Source organism: Mustela nigripes, chromosome 13, assembly GCF_022355385.1.
Source record: "Mustela nigripes isolate SB6536 chromosome 13, MUSNIG.SB6536, whole genome shotgun sequence".
NCBI classification, from domain to species: Eukaryota; Metazoa; Chordata; class Mammalia; order Carnivora; family Mustelidae; genus Mustela; species Mustela nigripes.
In genome coordinates, this window is record NC_081569.1 from 60,782,103 (window position 1) to 60,800,666 (window position 18,564).

The 18,564-nt window shown below is 45.5% G+C and overlaps 1 protein-coding gene across 1 annotated transcript in view; it reads right to left on the reverse strand.

The window, feature by feature from the left end:
- The window catches only part of EHD4 (EH domain containing 4), a 78,907-nt gene extending 60,781 nt beyond the window's left edge, over positions 1 to 18,126 (reverse strand). The window contains exons 1-2 of the mRNA XM_059372603.1: positions 17,786 to 18,126; positions 183 to 359 (exon numbers count right to left, since the gene is read on the reverse strand). Coding sequence (XP_059228586.1) covers positions 183 to 359; positions 17,786 to 18,021 — 413 coding nt within the window. The 5' untranslated portion in view covers positions 18,022 to 18,126. The remainder of the gene's footprint in view (positions 1 to 182; positions 360 to 17,785) is intronic.
- Positions 18,127 to 18,564: the final 438 nt, after the last annotated feature.

The following is an 18,564-nucleotide window of genomic DNA, read 5'->3' on the forward strand; positions in this document are numbered from 1 at the left end:
TAATAAATGATCATTCTCTATCTTTTCAAATATTTAAATAACAATAAGCATATTCTTTATAGCTTCTCTCTTCTAGAATAGACATGCACCATTCCATTTTTGAAGCTTTATACATAACTGGCAAGAATCCAAAGACAAGGTTTAAACAACCTGACTAAAGACAGTGGGTCGCTGGTCCTTACCGATTGAGGAATGCATTTCCGAAGCGACTGAGCTTTCGAAATGGCTTTTTGGGGTCCACAACTAAAGCATTCCCTGGGGTGCTGCCCTCAGTCTCCCCATACATCACAGCAATGAAGGAATCCGTAGTGGGCTCTGGTCCAATCCTCATGCCTGGGAAATCTTGCTCCAGTAAGTATCTGGAGGAGGAAACAGAAAAGAAACTTAGCAAGTTATCACAAAGCAAGAGGCCAGAAAGCTTCCTAGGCCTAGAAATCGAACCACCAGGGAAAGAATGATTAACATTTTACTAATGTAAAATTTACTAATGATAAATTTTCAAAGCTTACAATCTAAAGACCTAAGCCCCACCCCCCCCTCCCCACTGAACCCTAGTAACAGATCAGGCATCTTGCAGACTTCTTAAGTCTTCTGAAAATGTACCTTTGCTCAGCACAATTCCTGCTCCTGGTTCCATTGGCACAACAGACACCACCCCAGGGAAGTGTACCCAGCCAGCTCCTGGGCATCCTGCTAGAACCTGTCCAGGCCCACCTCCTTTTGGGAAGTGTCCCTGTTCCTCCATTGTGTTGGGCATACCTCCTCTGTGGGGCCTGGGCACCCCATGCCTGCAGTGATGGTGCTTACCAGGGGCACTGCATTTTTCTTTTGTGGGCCCTTGCTGACAGGCCCATGCCTACAGCCAGATGCAAAGCCCCAGCACCCAGCCCCATGCTTGCCCAGAGGGCACTCCATGTAGAGAATGAAATAATGAACCATCTCTCCTTGTCACTAGTGATCAGTGAGGCTGGGTCATCCTCCCTTGTGCACTTTATAGCTCCCTTGGGTTCCTCGAGGTCATGGTCATGGAAGCGCATCTCAAAAGAATTCAGCAGCAACAGAGGCTGCTATGGCGGATGGGGGTTGAAGAAGGGGCTGGGGCCGGGGGCAAGGCAAGAGGTTAAGATTAGACACCACCAGGGCCATGACCGGCCCTATGTGCAAACTGCACAATAATGCCCCTGCCTCCAGGCAGACACAGCCCTGCACCAGGGTCCACAGCTTAGCAAGCTAGCTGGATTTTACCCCACACATGCTGCCCTGCCCAGTGCCATATGATGTTTGACCCACCCAACTGGGCAGGTGGGCCCAGCAAATGTCACCGAGGGTTCCTATTCTGGGGGCCGAGGAGACCAGTTGACCGGATCCAGGCCAAGGACTGGCTTAGTGATATGGCTGGGGCGGGGCAAGGTGACCAGAGGTAACACAGTGGGGAAAGTCTGCTTCCTGTGGAAAATGGTGGAGCCCTGTCATCTGTGCTCCCCATCACCCTTCCTCTGCTAGCACTTCATTCAGCTGAAGGCCCTCAGAGCCCCTCCCTCCCCAGCAAGATTTCCTTTCCATGCAGAAGAAACACACTTCCCTGTATTTGTGTGTATGGAATGGGGCAGGGGCAGAGCAAAGACTCCTCCCTCCTTCCTTTGCAGCGAGGAGAACATGAAGAAAGAGTACTTTGAAATACATTTCCTTCATTACCAAGTGACAAGTGGAAAGGCAACACCTTCAGAGAATACTTGACAGTGACCCAGAGCAAGTTCTAGGGCTTGGGAACGGTAGAAAGGAATCCCCACTGGAGGTGATTCGAGTGGAGCCATGTCTCAAGCCTGCCAGGGTATGACCCTTGACCCTGGGAGAAGCTCAAGGGCATGAAAGTGCACAGTTTTCCCCAGCTGACTCTCCATTCTTGAAGCTAACAGCGATTTATTTCTAAAATATTCCAACTGATCAGAGTTAGGCCCAAACCTGTGATTTTATTTCCTGGGACAGAGGGATTGCACTCAACTGCCCAACATAATTTTGCCATCTTTCTAAGAATAAGAAATCAGGCCAACCCTGAAAAACCTATGTTTTCTATATAAAGAAAACTGACATTGTTTAGCCATCTCAGTAGGCTAAATTCTGAACATTTAATTGGTCTCATTTGCTAGTTTTTACATCATCCAAAGTTTCTACATTACTGTGAAGTTGAGAAGCACCAGAATAGTTAACATTTACATATGTCCCCTAAATTTTGAGGAAATGTGAAAAAATGATTAGACAATAGCACCCAGCATTTACCAAGTGCTTGTTATTTACTTGGAGTACAAAGCCCTCCACATGCAAAATTGTTCGTGCAAACCCTGTTAACACTCTTAAGTGGGCACTAATATTACTCCCATTTTACAGGTGGGAAAACTGGGGCATCAGAAAAGCTACACAATTTATCTAAGGTCACACAGTAAGTGTGTTTCAGTGGAAATGGAATGCTGGCAGCTGGACTCCAGGCCTTGGGCTGTCTCCAGACAATGTTTTTCTTTGTTTGTCTTTGTTTTTTTTAAAGATTTTACTTATTTAGGAGAGAGAGTGAGAGAGAGCATGAACAGACGGAAGGCGCAGAGGGAGAAGCAGGCTCCCTGCTGAGCAAGGAGCCTGATGTGGGGCTCGATCCCAGGACCCTGGGATCAGGACCTGAGCAGAAGGCAGAGGCTTAACCCACTGAGCCATCCGGGCACCCCTCCAGACAATGTTTTAAACCTGGGCTTGAGGTGGTGGTTTGTTGGGTGATGAGGAGCACAAGGGGGGTTTAGTGCACCCTCATGCAGTGTGCTGGCCATAGCACCGCAATCCTGATTCTCCTCAAAAGTCAGGGAGCAGAGCTCTCCCCTACTCTCTTCCTGCAAGGTCCTGGGGCTGCCCTAACAGCAAGTGGCCAGCTCCCTCTGTTCTCCCTAGAGAAAAGCTGGGGAGAGAAGGAGCTACTTTTCAAAGCACATTCAAATTAAATTTTTTTAAAAATTTCAAAACTTTTGCAGGTACCGAGCACACTACTTAATACCCTTAGGAGCAGAAATGTTCCCCTTCACAACTTCTTATGAAATTCCACACAGGTCTTAGCAATACTGGTGAAACCAGCAGCAGCATCTCACGCTCTGGGAGACTCCAGCACTTGCAGTGTGTAAGCAGAGTATGTGGATTTCATATGTGGAGTTTCAGTTTTACAGCTACTCTGGGATCTCAAGTCTGAAGTCAGTCATCAGCAAAGCTAGAATTCAAGTCCAGGTCACACCCCTCCCAAGTCCACTTTGATTTCCACATCCCATGGCCTGGATGATGCTATGCCTGGAGATCTGTGGGACAGAGGAAGGAGGACCACCGAGGTGGGGTGCTGGGCTTGGAAGAACAGCAGTCAATGTCGCCATGCTCTCTGGAGCACACACAGTTCTCACAAAAGCCTCAGGTCCAAGTGTTGGCGTAAACTTGACAGGCACTCTCCCATGGAATCAATGTTAACAGCAATGGCTGGCTTGGAAGACAGCCTACGATGTTCACACTTGCACCAACAAAATGGACAAACCAGACAAGAATTGTAGCTCTGCCTTTTGGGGGAAAGCCCACTGTTGGGTCCCACCTTGAGTGGCTCTCTGCAGTCCTGTTGCTTCTCAGCACTTCCCCAGGCGTGGAGGGCTGTGTGGATGCCGGGGTTCAGCAGTGAATCCTCAGCAGGGAAGTAACTTACATGTAAAAGTGTGTAAGTCAGGCCATCATGGCCAAGGAGAGTCTGAATAGCTTTGGATGTTCATAGAAATATATAGTTTTATATAAAAGCACAACAAACCCTACTAATTTTGGAGTAATAGGGGTTTCAAGGAAAAACTTGGAATATGAAATCGTTTAAAGAATAGCAGGTGTTTCTTATTTTCAAGTTTATAATCTAAGAGAAGCTAGAACTTCCCAAGCAGCAACCCTACCAGATGGAACTTTAATAAACTACTTTTAAAGTATACTTAAATATATTTCAGTTTATATTTGGCAAATATTTGCTAAAGTATGCTGCTAATGTGAATCAGTTTGAAGTGAAAGGTGCCCCCAAAAGGTGACTTTGAGAAACCATTCCATCTGTGGGCCCCAGACGCAGAAGAGAAGTAGAACTAGGAAGGGCTCTGTATAGCTTCTTTACCTTGTTACTCTGGTTAGTGATACTTTCTCCCACAGATAATAAGAAGTCAAAATTCAGTGTTCAATTTCATTATCAAAGCAATGCCAAAGACACAATGTATTAATGCTTTAAAGAGCTTATAGTATCCAACTGTGGCAAGGGGGTAGTAAAATCAACACCCTTATGTATATTAGTGGAATAATCAGTTGCTATAATCTCACTGACAAGCAATTTGATACTTTATGTTAAAAGCCTTTAAAATGGGGTTAGTTCTTCCTTTTGAAATCTATTTTAGCAAAAACCCTAGACACGTGAAAAAGATTTTTATGTGATAATGTCCATTGCAGCATTACCTATAATAGCAAAAAAAAAAAAAAAAAAAAAGAGAGAGAGAAAGAAAATTGTGTTTTCTTTCCCATGGCTCTACTGCGATATAAAATTCACTTATTATATTTATGACTTATTCCCTGCCTCCACCTGGTAGAGTATATGCTAAAGGAAAGCAGGGCTTTTAGTCTCTTCTCTTCACTAATACTTCCCACATGTGTACAATGATCTCTGGCACATGGCTGGGGTGCTCAAGAAATACTTGTTGAAATAATGAGCGTCTGAGTGTCTGATCACACTGGCCTTTGCACCACCTTGTCAATATGCCAAGGCCATTCCCACCTCAGGATTGCTTGGAAGGCTCTCCCTCAGGCACTTCCTTGGGGAGCCTCCTGGCACAGGAGCCTCTCAGGTCTGGTTCCCCATCCCTCCTCCTCATAGCCTAATCAGAGCACTTATCAGGAGCTGACATTCTGCCATGTTTCTGTGGGCACGTCACTGTCCCAGGTTATCAGGAGCACCCTGAGTGGGAGGCCCTCTGTCTGGCTCACTATCGTACCCTAGCATCTAACATGGCATCTGGAACATGGCAAGGGTGAACCAGTGTCCAGCAGCTGACCGGCTTTCTCCATGCCCTCCTCCAGGTGGCCATCTGGCTTTGGCCTCCCTCCCTCACTTTTCTGCACCTCATGTTGGCTCTGGTCACTCTGTCCTGCCCAGCTGCCTCCCAGCCTCCCTCTCCCCCATCTGTCCTGCAAGATGAGATTGTTTTTCTACATACCACTTCCATCAGACAGCCTTCACCAACAACCCAATCCTCCCCAGGTGACTTCCCTTCCCCATGAGCCATCCTCTCTGCCTTGCACTCTGGGTTCTTGCTCCTTACCTGCGGTAGGCTTTATTCCCTCCTTGATTCTGTCTCTTCCAGGTCTGAAATTCCTGCCCCAACTCCCCTTACTTCATTCCCTCTGTCTGGCTAGGAATCGAGTCTTATGATTTCTACCATCCATCCTACTTGCTCTTTGAGTCACTTGGCAAAGCATCAACTCCTTTGGGCTGTCCTCCCTCCTTGAGCCCTCCACGACCTTTTTTTCTGGTCCCTCCCCCCCTCCCCCCCTCCCCTTCTCTTGTGGAACTCCTCGGGAACACCTGGCATGGGTGCTGTTTGAGGGCCTGATCTCCTCTTTCCTGGTAGGTCGTCCTTCCTGCAGGGTGCAATCCACACGCTCAGAACTCTCCAGTCCCAAACTCTCTTAGGCTCAATGCCTTGTCTTGATAGGTGAAGAGACTGAGGATTGGAGCCGGCAGTGACTTGCTGGTCAGACTCGTTAGTGGCCATGCAAGACTTAGAGCTTGGGGCTCCTCGTTCTTGGCCCAAGGCGTTTGCTTTTACACCATGCTCAGCCCCATAGCGTTGGGGTCCCACACAGCCCCCAGCTGCTGGCACCCTAAGAAGGACATGTCGAATACATGAGTTAATATATGACAGTCTAAGCTGACTGCCCAGAAGTTTTACACTGGGGGATGGGGAAACTCAGGCACACTGAGGTCACACCGCCAGGTGGGCAGGCACATGTCCGAGGCCGTGAGGGACTAAGGACAACAGCATGTTGAAGTGAACAAAGTGCAAAGAAAGGGACAAGGTTCAAAACCAGCCACCTTGGAGAGTCTGAGGGGATTTCAAGGTATGACATACAAGAACAGGTCACCTGCAGGCACAAGGCTGATCAGCTGTGTTAAACATTGATGTATCAGAGGCTTTCCCAGAGCTCGAGTTCCAGGGACTTTGTAGTGTTATCTGCAATAACAAGAATTCAAAGGAACAAGAGGCCTTGGGAAGACTACAGATGAGCATCACCGCGGGTCACAGCCGACGAGCCCACTGAACTGGCACCCTGTGTGTTAGACGGGGCTTTGGTCCCTGGCTCCGCCTTGCTCTCCTTTTCTGTGTTCTCAGAAAAGGCTGCCACTTCCAGGGGTGATTGCTCCAAGCCCTCAATGTAAAAAAAAAAAAAAAAAGGACGGACATCTGGGATTCCAAGCAGCTGGGCAGGGGGTTGGTGAGGAGGATGGCCCTCTCCGCTGAAGGCCATGGTGTGGCCTCGTCCAAATGGCTTCTGGGGACACTGGCCCAGCCTTGGTTCAGGGAGCTGATTTCATGCAAAGGTATAAGTGGACAGTGTCTTTTCTTCTTCCATAGCTTAGGCTAGGGAAAAAAAAAAAAAACAAAACGCCATAGCAAAAAAACGTTTTGTGTTAAGAGGAAAAGGAAATCTTCAGGATGATGAAAAGTCCCTCAAAATACTCAAACACCATCTTCTCAGAGATGGGCTTAAGAATGACTAAAAACAAGGTACGGTATTCAATGACAGACTTCCAAAATTCCAGCTGCAAATGTTTTCTCCCCTGGTTATTCATTCATGCATTCTGTCTAGGTTCCAAATTGTGCTTGGAATAATGGAAAAGGCGTTAATCATTTTAGCAATACAGTAGTCGTCCCTTATTCATGGAGGATATGTCCCAAGCCCCTCAGTGGATGCCTGAATGCTATACACACAATGATTTTGATTTTTCCTACATGATACGGATTTAATTTATCCACCCATGATATGGATTTAATTTATAAATTAGGTGCAGTAAGAGCTTAACAAAAATAACTAATAAAAGAACACTTATAACAATATACTATAATAAAAATTACATAATGTGGTCTTTCTCTCAATATATCACTGTTCTTGTGAATATATATTTTTTCTTTCTAAAATTGGGATCAGAATGTTTAAATAATTTTGCCTCTCGATTTTCTGCACCATTAATTTTTCCTCATGCCATCAGAAATTCTTCAAAAACAATTTTTAGTGGCTGCAGACTATTCTAAGACAAATGTCTAACAACTGGGTTTGCCACTTCCTTACTCTTGGGCATTGAAACAGCTTCCCATTTCTGGCTCATAAAGAATGCCGAGATAAATATCAGAAATATTTCGCTTTCTTTAAAATTTTAATCCTCTTTAAGTTGCTGAAAAATTAAGTCAGGCAAAGCTGCACTTCCATTTTAAGACTCTAGGTCTTCCTTAAGGATGAAACTTGACTTTTATTTTCATTTTTGTTTCTCCTTTGGTTGAATCATGGACCTATTACAGCCAGAGCTCCTTGTTCAGGTGACATCATCTTTCAAACTGCTGTGTCTGCGAAGGAATCCACATTAACCTGTGGGATCAAGAAACTGGAATTTGCTGCATAAAGCCTTTCCATAGCTCAATTTTCCCAGTTATGAATGGCATTTCAACCATGCAGGGCCGAGATGTGCTTAAGGCACGTGGCTGTCTAACTGGCCAGTACCATGAGCCACCCCACTCTGCCTTCCATGCTATTCTGGAAGGAGGCTAGAAGGAAGAAAGACAGAAAGGAAGGAGAGGAAAGGGAGAGGACATTCACTGGAATCCAAGGCAACAGGTTTCCCTGTTGTTTACAGCCCTGTTAATTTCTCCAGTCATTCGTTTCCTCATGCATTGAAGATCTAATAAGTGTCTTCTACATGAGGACTTGTAATTTATGAACCAGATAACAGAAGTGAGCTTGAGCTGGGAGCATTGGAAAGCTTCAGGAGAAGGCTACAGAACACAGCATTTCCCAAAGTTCCTGAACTCTAGGACCCTTTTTGAATACCTATTTAACAATCTCCCAGAACTACCATCCACAGAACACTGGTTAAATGGAAAAGTAAAAAGGCATTTAGTGAAGCTCAACATCTGTGCTAGTGTTTTCAAATGAAATTCTTTTAAAATTCATAATAGAAAGATACTTCTTAATGTGATTGATTTATAAAATATTAAACCAGCAGCTAACAGCAAATCCTCAGGTGAAATAACAAAAGAATTGTCATCACAGTTAGAAGCTTGGTGTGGATGCTTGCTTCCCAAGACAATCAAATAGGAAATAGAAGAAGAAATAAAGTAATCATGAACGTAATTGATACAGCTGTCTACCTAGAAAATCCAAGAGAACCTACTTAAGAGCTGTGAGAGTAACCTGAATCAAACGAACGGATACAAAACAAAAATGCATAAAAATCAGTAGTTATCTCACATACTTGCAATACCCATCCAGAAAATATAAAGGAAAAATATCTGACTCATAAGAGCCAAGGAATATAAAATACCTAAGAACAATATAGAGTATATAGAACCTATGTAAGTACATCAAACACCTTTCTTAGATCCATAAAAGGTCTGAGTCAAAGCCATGCTGTGTTCCTGCTTGGGAAGAGCAAATACCAAGATACAAGGCAGTTCCAATACAAATGGATCCCAAAGGTATTTTCTGGGGAGGATCTAATGAAGCAATTTTAAAGTTCCTCTGAAAGAATAACAGGAAATGATGATTGACAGTATTTGCAAAATAAAGAGAAGTGAGATCAAAAGCGTTACTGCCTGTCACTGTTTAAAGAATGTTTTAAAGTGACAGTCCTTAAGACAGTGTGGTGTGGGCATAAGAATCTACCAACAGAGCAATAAGACAGGAGAGAAAGTTCCAAAAGATCCCAATATTTAATAAATTAGCATGTGAGAAAGCCTCATGTACTAATGGGAAAAGGTAGGATTATTCAATAGTGCTAAATAAAAAAGCAAGGGGCGCCTGGGTGGCTCAGTCGGTCAAGTGTCTGCCTTCAGCTTGGGTCATGATCCCAGGGTCCTGGGATCAAGTCTTGCAACAGGCTCCCTGCTCATCAGGGAGTCTGCTTCTCTCTCCGCCTCTGCTGCTCCCCCTGTTTGTGCTCTCTCTCAAAATATATAAATAAATTAAAAAAAATTTTTTTTTCCCATCACACTTATTTGTTTTTAAATAATAATACATAGTTTCACTGACAGTTTGGTGAAATAATGATCCTCATATTAGATTCTGTGGTGGGAATCTAATTTGGGATGACTTTTCTGAAAAGTTATATGTACATATACATATTCAGGATAAAATAATGTTTTATTTTATATAAAATATAATATAAACATGTATGTACTATATGTATATACAAAATCAGCAATATACATAAACTTGACAAATATTTATACCTTTTGATGCAGTAATTGATACTTGGGCAGATATTCTTAGAAAGCAAAAAAAAAATGAGACAAAGATTCACAGCTAAGAATGTCCACTGCTATATTACAGATAACAGCATAAAATTAGAAACAATGTTCCAAGCTGTAGGATAGACTAGGATGCAGTCAGGAGAGCTATTTCCGAGGATTACTTCATAACACAAGAAAGAGTTCATCATATCATATTAGGTGAAAAAGACTGTTTATTAAATTGCATTTTTTTGCATAATTCCCAGTTTTGAAAGCATGACTTCTATGTCTTCATCTAGGTCGCTAAGAATGTGAGCAGATGGAGCCTGGACCACATGCCATGGAAAGGCCACCAAAGGGAGCCTCCCTCTTCTGGGTTGAGGCCGACCCGCCTCAGGAGTTAAAAAGTTCAAGCATCATGATTCCATTAGCTGAACCTTTGTCTATCTATGGTTTCCGAATATTTCCTGGGGGAGGCTACCTAAGAATTACCATGGGAGGTGGTTTCTAAAAACCAAACCCAAACCAGATTTCAGAGCCTCTCCCACAGAGATTCCAGTTCAGGAGGTCTGGGATGGAGGCCCCTGGAATTTGTTCTCAGGCTTCCAGTGATTCTGACCCATAGCCAGATCCAGGGACCATGGTTTTCTGGTTCATAATTTTCCAAGGTCTTGAAAAGTATCCTGAATGCCTTTTAGAAGCAAGCTTCTAGATGCGAGTTAAAGAAGAGAATTTTATAACTAAAAACAAACAAACCCGAACACATTTCTCCTCGCATCTCTCCTCGTCTGGGGGAACTGCTGCCGTTTGTCAGGCAGGTGGTGTGGTACGTGGACAGGAGGCCAACCTGCAAGTTCTCCCTCCGTGACTGCTGTGACCCCCACACAACCCCTGCCCTCCAGCCCCCCCTCCCTTGTCCCTAGGCCTCTCTCTTCTTAGGTTTCTGAGATACCAGCTGCTCACTTTCCATGGGCCCCTTCCATCAACTTACAATGGCTTTTGCTGGAATGCCGGTCACCCGGGCACAGCTCCTCCACTGCAGTACCCAGTCACTGAGAATTTTCTGTATCTGACGCTTCACCTCCCACTCACTCCTCAGCCCACTGCCACCTGGCTTCCATCACCGCCACTTACTGGCATGGTTCTTCCCAAGGTCACCCTGACTCCTGATGGCTAATCTACTGGATCCATTTCAACCCTTTTCTCAGAAGCATCTGGCCCTGCTGACCATGCCCTCTCTTTCGCTGGCTTTTGTGGGGGCTGCCCGATGGCTCACACATGCAGCAAGTATTTTGCCTTTTGAGGTGCCACGTTGCCCCAGTCTTAGTCTACATGGCTTGGGGCCCGGCCATCCCACAGCAGACATGGGTATTTCATTTTCCTGGCTCAAGGAATTGGTTCAGGATGTGTATACAGCCAAGGTCTAACCAATGAGACTCAAACCTAAGACCTCTGCAGAAACTGTTGGGAAAAGCTTCTCTTTTTTTCCCCCACTGGGGCTGCTGAGCTGTCAGGTGAGTTTGGAATCAGAGATGGCCACCTGCCCACCCCATGAGAGGGAAGCCAACATGAGGAAGGCAGCAGGGCTGAGAGACAGAGACCAGATGGTGCCACTTGGGGTCCTAGGCCAGGCCTGAAGCCAGCACACCCGGGTCTGATCAATTTTATGAGAAAACAGTACGTTTTTCCTTAAGCCTTCTTTACCTGAGTTTCTGTTACTCACAACCAAAACAGCCCTACGATGGCTCTGAATGGCCACCCACCTCTCCGGTGACTTTTCCCTGTGGTTCTACAAGCTCGTCTTCCTTTCACTCCAGACCTGTATGTCCACCCCCTTGTGGACCCTACACTAGGGTGTCTACTTAAACATGGGTTTAAATCTAAACTCGTAATTATGCCTCCCCTCTTTCTCTCTGTGTGTCCCCATTTTGGTGGATAGCTCCACCACCCACCCAGTTATCCAAGAAACCTGGGCCTCATCATTGACACTTCTTGCCCTCATTTCCTGGTCTGGTTTGGGCAGCTAATTCTGGCTCATTCCTCAGGGCTCAGCTTTTAGGTTGTGTCATCAGGGAGGCCTTTTCCAACCTCCAAGCTGAATGAAGGGCCTTTCCTATGTCCCCATCCTACCCTGTGCTGCTAGCGTCACAGCTCGGGTCACCCAGACCCTCATGGCCTGTGGATTCTTATCCACACTCCCCATGAAACTCTAAGTTCTGGGATAGCCAGACCCTTCCTGGAAATCAATATTATTTGAATAAATGGACACTGGGTATATAGGTATGATCTTGTGTATTATAGATAGTCCATTCTTCTGTAGAAATTAAATATTTCAGCATTTTGGAAAGATCTACGAATGGCTAGATATTTGGCAGAGCAGACTATCATTTTCAGGGGCTCCAGGGCCTGGCTGACAGTGAGAACCACCCAAAAGGGCCACAGTGTTTCCTTAACGGGATTTTCTTTAATGGGTAAACCAGGCTGCCTCCTAGTGAGAGCCTTCACTTCTCTTCACTTTAATAACAGACTCTAGAGCTTATCAAAGGAATGAAATTGAGCTTTGTTCTTTAACAGCATCTATTTCCCCCTTCTTCTGAAAACTGGGACATGAGCCTGCTTCAAGTTTTCAGATACTCCTCCTATTCTTAAAAATTACTTAAAAATTACCAGACACAGCCCTTTGAGCCCAACTACAAGTCCTTCCTAACTGGTCCTGCCATCTACCTCCTGACCCCCCAGTATTTATGGGCTCCCCTTCCCATCTCCGGATCATTTGCTTTTGAGAGAAAAGGAGACAATACAATACTAGCTGAGTAGTTCTGCTTTCTTTGAAGGTTACAGCAAGAGTCCCAAGCAGTGGGCCTATCACTTCCTGATTCTTTTTCTTGTTCTAATCATACCGGAAAGCGCCTTTCCTTGTTCCAAAAAGCTTCTTAACACTTCATACTGTCCATAAACCTTGTTTCCACACTTGCACATGGAACTTGAAATTTTCCCCCTATTAACACTATATTTAACTGATATTTAAAGTTTTAAAACACAATTACTTTATCAAGCATTTTATAGGAAAATATTAGACTTTGACTTTACTAACTTAAAAAACAAACGTTTCTACACTGACAAGAATAATGGGGGAAAATACAGGGACTGTGTGATAGCTACTTGTTTTCCTTTTTCTTTCTTTCTTTCTTGAGGATTTATTTATTTATTTGAGGGAGGGAAAGAGAAGTCGCACAGAGGGGAGGGACAGAGGAAGAGAGAGTCTTAAACAGACTCCATGCTCAGTGCCCAAGCGGCCGAGCTCGATCTCATGACCTGAGATCAACGCCTGAGCTGAAATCAGGAGTGAGATGCTTAACTGACTGCGTCACCCAGGTATCTCTGTACTCTCTTTCCCCCTCACATATATTCCTTAGTTCCTTTTGTCCATGTGTTCTTTTGGTTTATTTCCACAATTTTTGCTTTGCTTTCTCTCTGGCAACCATTTTTATTTTAAATTACTGGATAGAGATGTAGAAATTACTTGACTGACACTAACTGCACAATTATGGAAATTAAAGAAATCACAGGATGCTGAACTGTTGGAAGACTGAACTGTTTTATATTTTTAACTGAGATAAAATTAATATACCATAAAACCTACCCTTTTAAAGGGTAAGATACACTTCTCTAGTTTTTTGTAACTTCACAAAGTTGTGCAACTAACACTACTCTCTAATTTCAGAACTTTGTCATGACCCCAAAAAGAAACCCTGTAGCCATTAGTAGTCACTCTCTATTCCTTTTTTTAAAAGATTTTATTTATTTATTTGACAGAGAGAGAGGGAGAGAGAGAGAGCGCACATAAACTGGGGAAGAGGGAGAGGGAGAAGCAGGCTCCCTGCTAAGCAAGGAGCCTGATGTGGGACTTGATCCTAGGACCTTGGTATCATGACCTGAGTCGAAGGCAGCTGTTTAACCAACTAAGCCACCCAGGCACCCCTCTATTCCTTTGGCAATGGGGCTATTTAGTTGTCCACCATCATTTGTTGAAAAGAATGTTCTCTTTCCCCCATTGAATTATCTTGGAACCCTTGGGAAAACAAATTCACCAGACAAACGGGTTTATGTCTGGGCTCTCAGTTCTGTTTGTCAGTCTCTATCTCCATTCTTATGCTATTATCCCACTATCTTGTTTACTGTAGCTTTGTAGCAAGCTTTGAAATGAGAAAGTATGAGAACTCCAATTTTGTTGTCTTTCAAGATTGTCTTGGCTAATCTGGATCCCTCACGTTTCAGAGTGAATCTCAGGAGCAGCTTGTCAATTTCTGTAAAAAAGGCAGTTGGGATTTTGGAAGGAACTGCATGGAATCATAGATCACTTTGAGCAGTACTGACCTTCCAAAAATATTAAGTCTTCCAATCCATGCACATGGGAAGTCTTTCCTGTTCTGTTTTTAGGTTTTCTTAAATTTCTTGAAGCAAAGTTTTGTAGTTTTCAGAGCATAAGTTTTATACTACTTTTGTTAAATTTACTTCTAAATATTTTATTCTTTCAGATATTATAAATGGAATTATTTTCTTAATTTCAGATTGTTCATTGTTAGTGCATAGAAATAAAACTGAGGTTGTATAGTGATCTTGTATCCTAACATATTGCTGAACTTGTTTATTCTAAAAGGTTTTTAGGATTTTCCTAAATCCTTAAGATTTCTATATATGATCATGCCCTTTGTGAATAGAGATGGTTTTACTCCTCTCTAATCTGCATTTCATTTCTTTTTCTTGTCTAATTGCTTTGGGCTCTACCCTTTTAAAGCCTATACGGTTTCTTGAGTGACTTCCCTCTTTTGTCCTCATTAGAATAAATTTTTCTCAGAGAAGGGGACAGGGTGTAGGAGCAAGAGAGAAAGCAGAGTTTTTAAAAACCAAAATATGCCAGGGTGCCTGGGTGGCTCAGTGGGTTAAGGCCTCTGCCTTCGGCTCAGGTCATGATCTCAGGGTCATGGGATGGAGCCCGGCATCAGGCTCTCTGCTCAGCAGGGAGCCTGCTTCCTCCTCTCTCTCTGCCTGCCTCTCTGCATACTTGTGATCTCTGTCTGTCAAATAAATAAATAAATAAAATCTTTAAAAAAAAAATGCCAACTGTGTGGTTTGAATTGATTTTCGGTGAGCCTGACCTCCTCTCAGAGGAAATGTCTTCCTTCACAGCACCTGGGCCCAGGGATTTTCTGGGGGAAGCTCTGAAATCTGTTTTCCTCAGGTTTTGGATACAAGCCTGGCTGGGCCCAATATCCACCCTTCCTTGGCTGTTACATAGTCTAAGACAACATGACCACTTTTCCCCATACCCATCTCTTCTCCTTTTTTGGCCAAGTCTTACTTACTGGTTAGAGGTAGAGCACATCTGGTTTCTCTCATAGCATCCTCTGCCTTCTGAGAAATAAAACTGACCTCTGAGAAATGAAACTGTCAGACAGTAGGCACATTAGCTGTTCTGCTTCTATCCCAAGAAAACTTTGACAAATACCTACATCACATCTGAAGTCACCTTCTGGGCCAGTTTTGTGACCCATGTGAGGAGGGTCCACCAAGACTCTCCTTCCATATACTTCCATACACTTCTAAAAAATAAGTATAGTTTTTGACACTCAGATTTTTCATCCACCCCATCTAGAAGACCTTTTAATTAGAGCAAGGCACACATTTAATTTCCTCATCCCTGACGAACTTTTTACTCACCATGTTTTAGTGGGGCTCTTCCTTCTTCCCAGTCAAGGGACAAAGAAGGGAAGAATGGTTTTCTTAAAGGTATGCGATGCACACCAAAGGCCTTGCTGACTGGCTTTAGAATGAGAGAAGTTTCCTTCCTGTCATTGCGGGCTCTGTGTTACCAGTGACCTCTTGGGATATACAGGAAGTCAGGTGGATGGGAATCTTTGACTATGTAAATAGGTGCACCCCATAGCCAAGTATGAGCGTCTAGTGCTCAATGGCTAGAAACAAACAATCCAGGCACTGATAAGCTTCAGAGAAAAGACAGCCATGGATGCAGGCAGGATCCAGGAGGGTCAGCACCCTGGGCCAACTCCACTGCTTCCCAGGGCAGGCTCTAGAGGGTAGCTGCCCTTTTGTTTGGGGCCTTCCTCTTGGGACTTAAATCTCCTGCACCTACCTCCACTCTGAAACCAAACTCAGATCTCTGGTAGCTCACCAAGCTTCTTGCGCACCGTGATTTCCTTCTAATCTCACAGGTCCACTTTGTGCCCACTGCCTAAGGACTAAGTCACTTAGGCCAGAGAAGGTCTCAAAGAGCAAGTGACATCTTGGTAAGGTGTCTGACTCCTCCCTTCCCCTGAGGTTGCACCTGTCTCCTGTGACTACCGAGAAATGGTCCATATGGATGAAGTTCCCAGGAGTCAAGCCTCAAAATCTTTCTTACAAGTATGCTTAGCCATTCCACAGAGCTCCCCACAAACGATGAAAAAGAGAAGAGTGAGGCTATGTGAGTAGAGAGATGGTCACTTCACATCCTGGTGGGGACAGCAGCACCAGGGCTCCCTAATCACACAGGGCACAATAAAGCCCTGTGCCAGAGACAGACAGGAGGAAATGCCCAGGGTGCCATGATCATGCCATTGCTCATGTCTGCGATTATTATAATTATGACAATGGCAGCTTCTCATCCTTTATCTGTGTGTTTCAGAAGGCCCACCTTCCACTCTTGCACACTTGATCTCAATAAATCAGTATCCCATATACTTAAAAACTGGTTAATATTACCGAGACCTGAAAGGTATTGTCTTTCATCTTTCAAGGTACCGGTGACTGTGACATTTTTAGGTTTGAGTGTCTGGTGTGATATTTTTAATACTATTTCCACCTTATTAATAAACACCAAATTCCTTCAGTCTTCCTTCACTTTCACTCTACTATCTAGAACTGTATTTCGATATAGTGTATTTGCTTTTGCTGAATTCATTCATAATGGATCTGTACTGTACGTCTGGATTGAACACATTTCCTGTAGTGACAACTACTCTATTTGTAGGAACTATTTAGGTCACTGGAGTGGAGAAAAAGAGACTGCTGTTTAATAGAAACAGCATATATCCAAATATAGATGCAGTTTTCTGGATACCTGTTGAACATCAGTGATGAAGAGACTGTTACAATTTCCCAAACTGTAGACCAAACGCTTAAATGATTAGTCACTTTGTTTTAACTGACCCAGGGTTTAACCCAGGAAGATAAATTTCCTAAGCAAAGAAAGTAAGCCTTGAAAGTGTCTTACTTCTGGTTTAGAAGTCACAGTCTTCTTCAAAAAGAAATTCGTTTCAATGTAAATGATTTCCCAACAAAAATCACTTCAGAGGAAGCCATATGATCTGAGCCTTAGCGCATGCACAGTAATTGTTTGCTTTTGGAGACAGAGCAAGCATGACAAATATTTTCAGTTGTCAAGGGAGGAGGGAATGACCCACCTAAGAAATGGAAACTAACGAATAGTAATATGACACTCCCCCTTAGTTCCACTGGGCGCCGGCTGGGGCTGCTACACAGTTAACTTCCTACAGCCGGATAAAGGCGAGGCTGTGCAGGAGCTAATAAAAGCGGCCTCTCCACCCGCTCCCCCCAACACTGGTGGGGGACGGCACACAAGGACTTTAATGGAAGGGGGTGTTGGAGAAGTACCCTCCCCTGTTGCCATTCATTCATTCATCCATTCATTCGATGAAGTTATGCGCTGGGGGTTTAATTCTTCAACTATGACTCAATAGCCCATTCCGATACCACACACCTCCGTCCTCATTTCTAGCCCTAGGCCCCACTCGCTCATCAAGAAGATGCTTATTATAGCCTCGCTCTCTTCCCTCCCTTCCCCGGGTCTCCAGGCCAGGGTGACAGAACAAATCCAGTCAGAAGAGTCCTTTATCAAGAGTAAGGAAAAAAGGGCTCAGAGTACACGGAGAAGGGGTTCCGGGGACCTTCCTGCCTGCGTGGGGGAGAGGCAGCCCCTTCCTGGGCGGCCGCACCCCGGGGCGAGGCGAAGGGCTCCCAGGCAACGCGCTTGGACGGTGAACCTGAGCTCACGCCGATGCTGAAGGGGGAAACAGCTGCGGGGGAGATTCTGCACCGGGGAAGCGGGCGCTGCAGGACGTCCGAGGGCGGTGGGAGGCTGGTGACAGCACCCGCACACGTGGGGAGGACCGCCCCCACCTAGGTGGTGGGAGCAGGGGTCCCGGCGAGGGCGACGAGCGGGCGGGGCGGGTTACCTGATGAAGGTGGTCTTGCCGGTGCTGTACTGGCCCACCAGCAGGATCATGGGCTTGTTCTCGAAGTCGGCGTCCTCCAGCGCTGGCGAGTGGAACTCGTGGAAGCGGTACGCCTCCTCCAGCGGCAGCACCTTGCGCAGGTAGAGCGAGCGCAGGCCGCCAGTCACCGTCTGCACCGCGTCCGCGCCTCCCGCGCGCTCGCGCCCGCCCGCCTGCCGCCCCATCCAGCTGAACATCCTGCGGCCGGTCGGCACCCCGCGCCCGCCCTCTCAGCGCCTGCCCCGCGCTCCCACCCGGCTCCGGGTCTGACCCTCCCCGGCTTGCACTGAGGTGCCCCAGCCGCTCTCGCCGCCGCCCGAACTGGCCCCGCCTCGTGCCGTCGCAGCCAATCGCTGGTCGTTACGTCATGGCAGCTCGTTCACTATTCAGAAGGCTCACTCAACTCCTTCCTCATTGGGTCGCTGCCAGCGCGGGGGCGGTGGCGTCAGCCAATGGAGAGGAGGTTCTTAATGAATTATTGATGACGGAGTCTCTCCGCGGGACTGCGCGAGGGAGAGGGTGTCCCCCAGCCCCGCGGCGCAGACGGGTCTGTGGAGTGGCCCCGCTTAGGTCGCCGGAGCCCCACCTCTGGCCAGGTGGCGTCGGCTTCCGGGCAAATCTGAGCTGGCAAAAATGAGCCTCCGGAGGCTGCTTAGTCTCCCAGGAAGTTTACTCCTCCCAGTCGATGCTGGGGTCAAAACTGCAGAAGTTGATAGGCAGGTTCTTTCTACGGCTGGCGG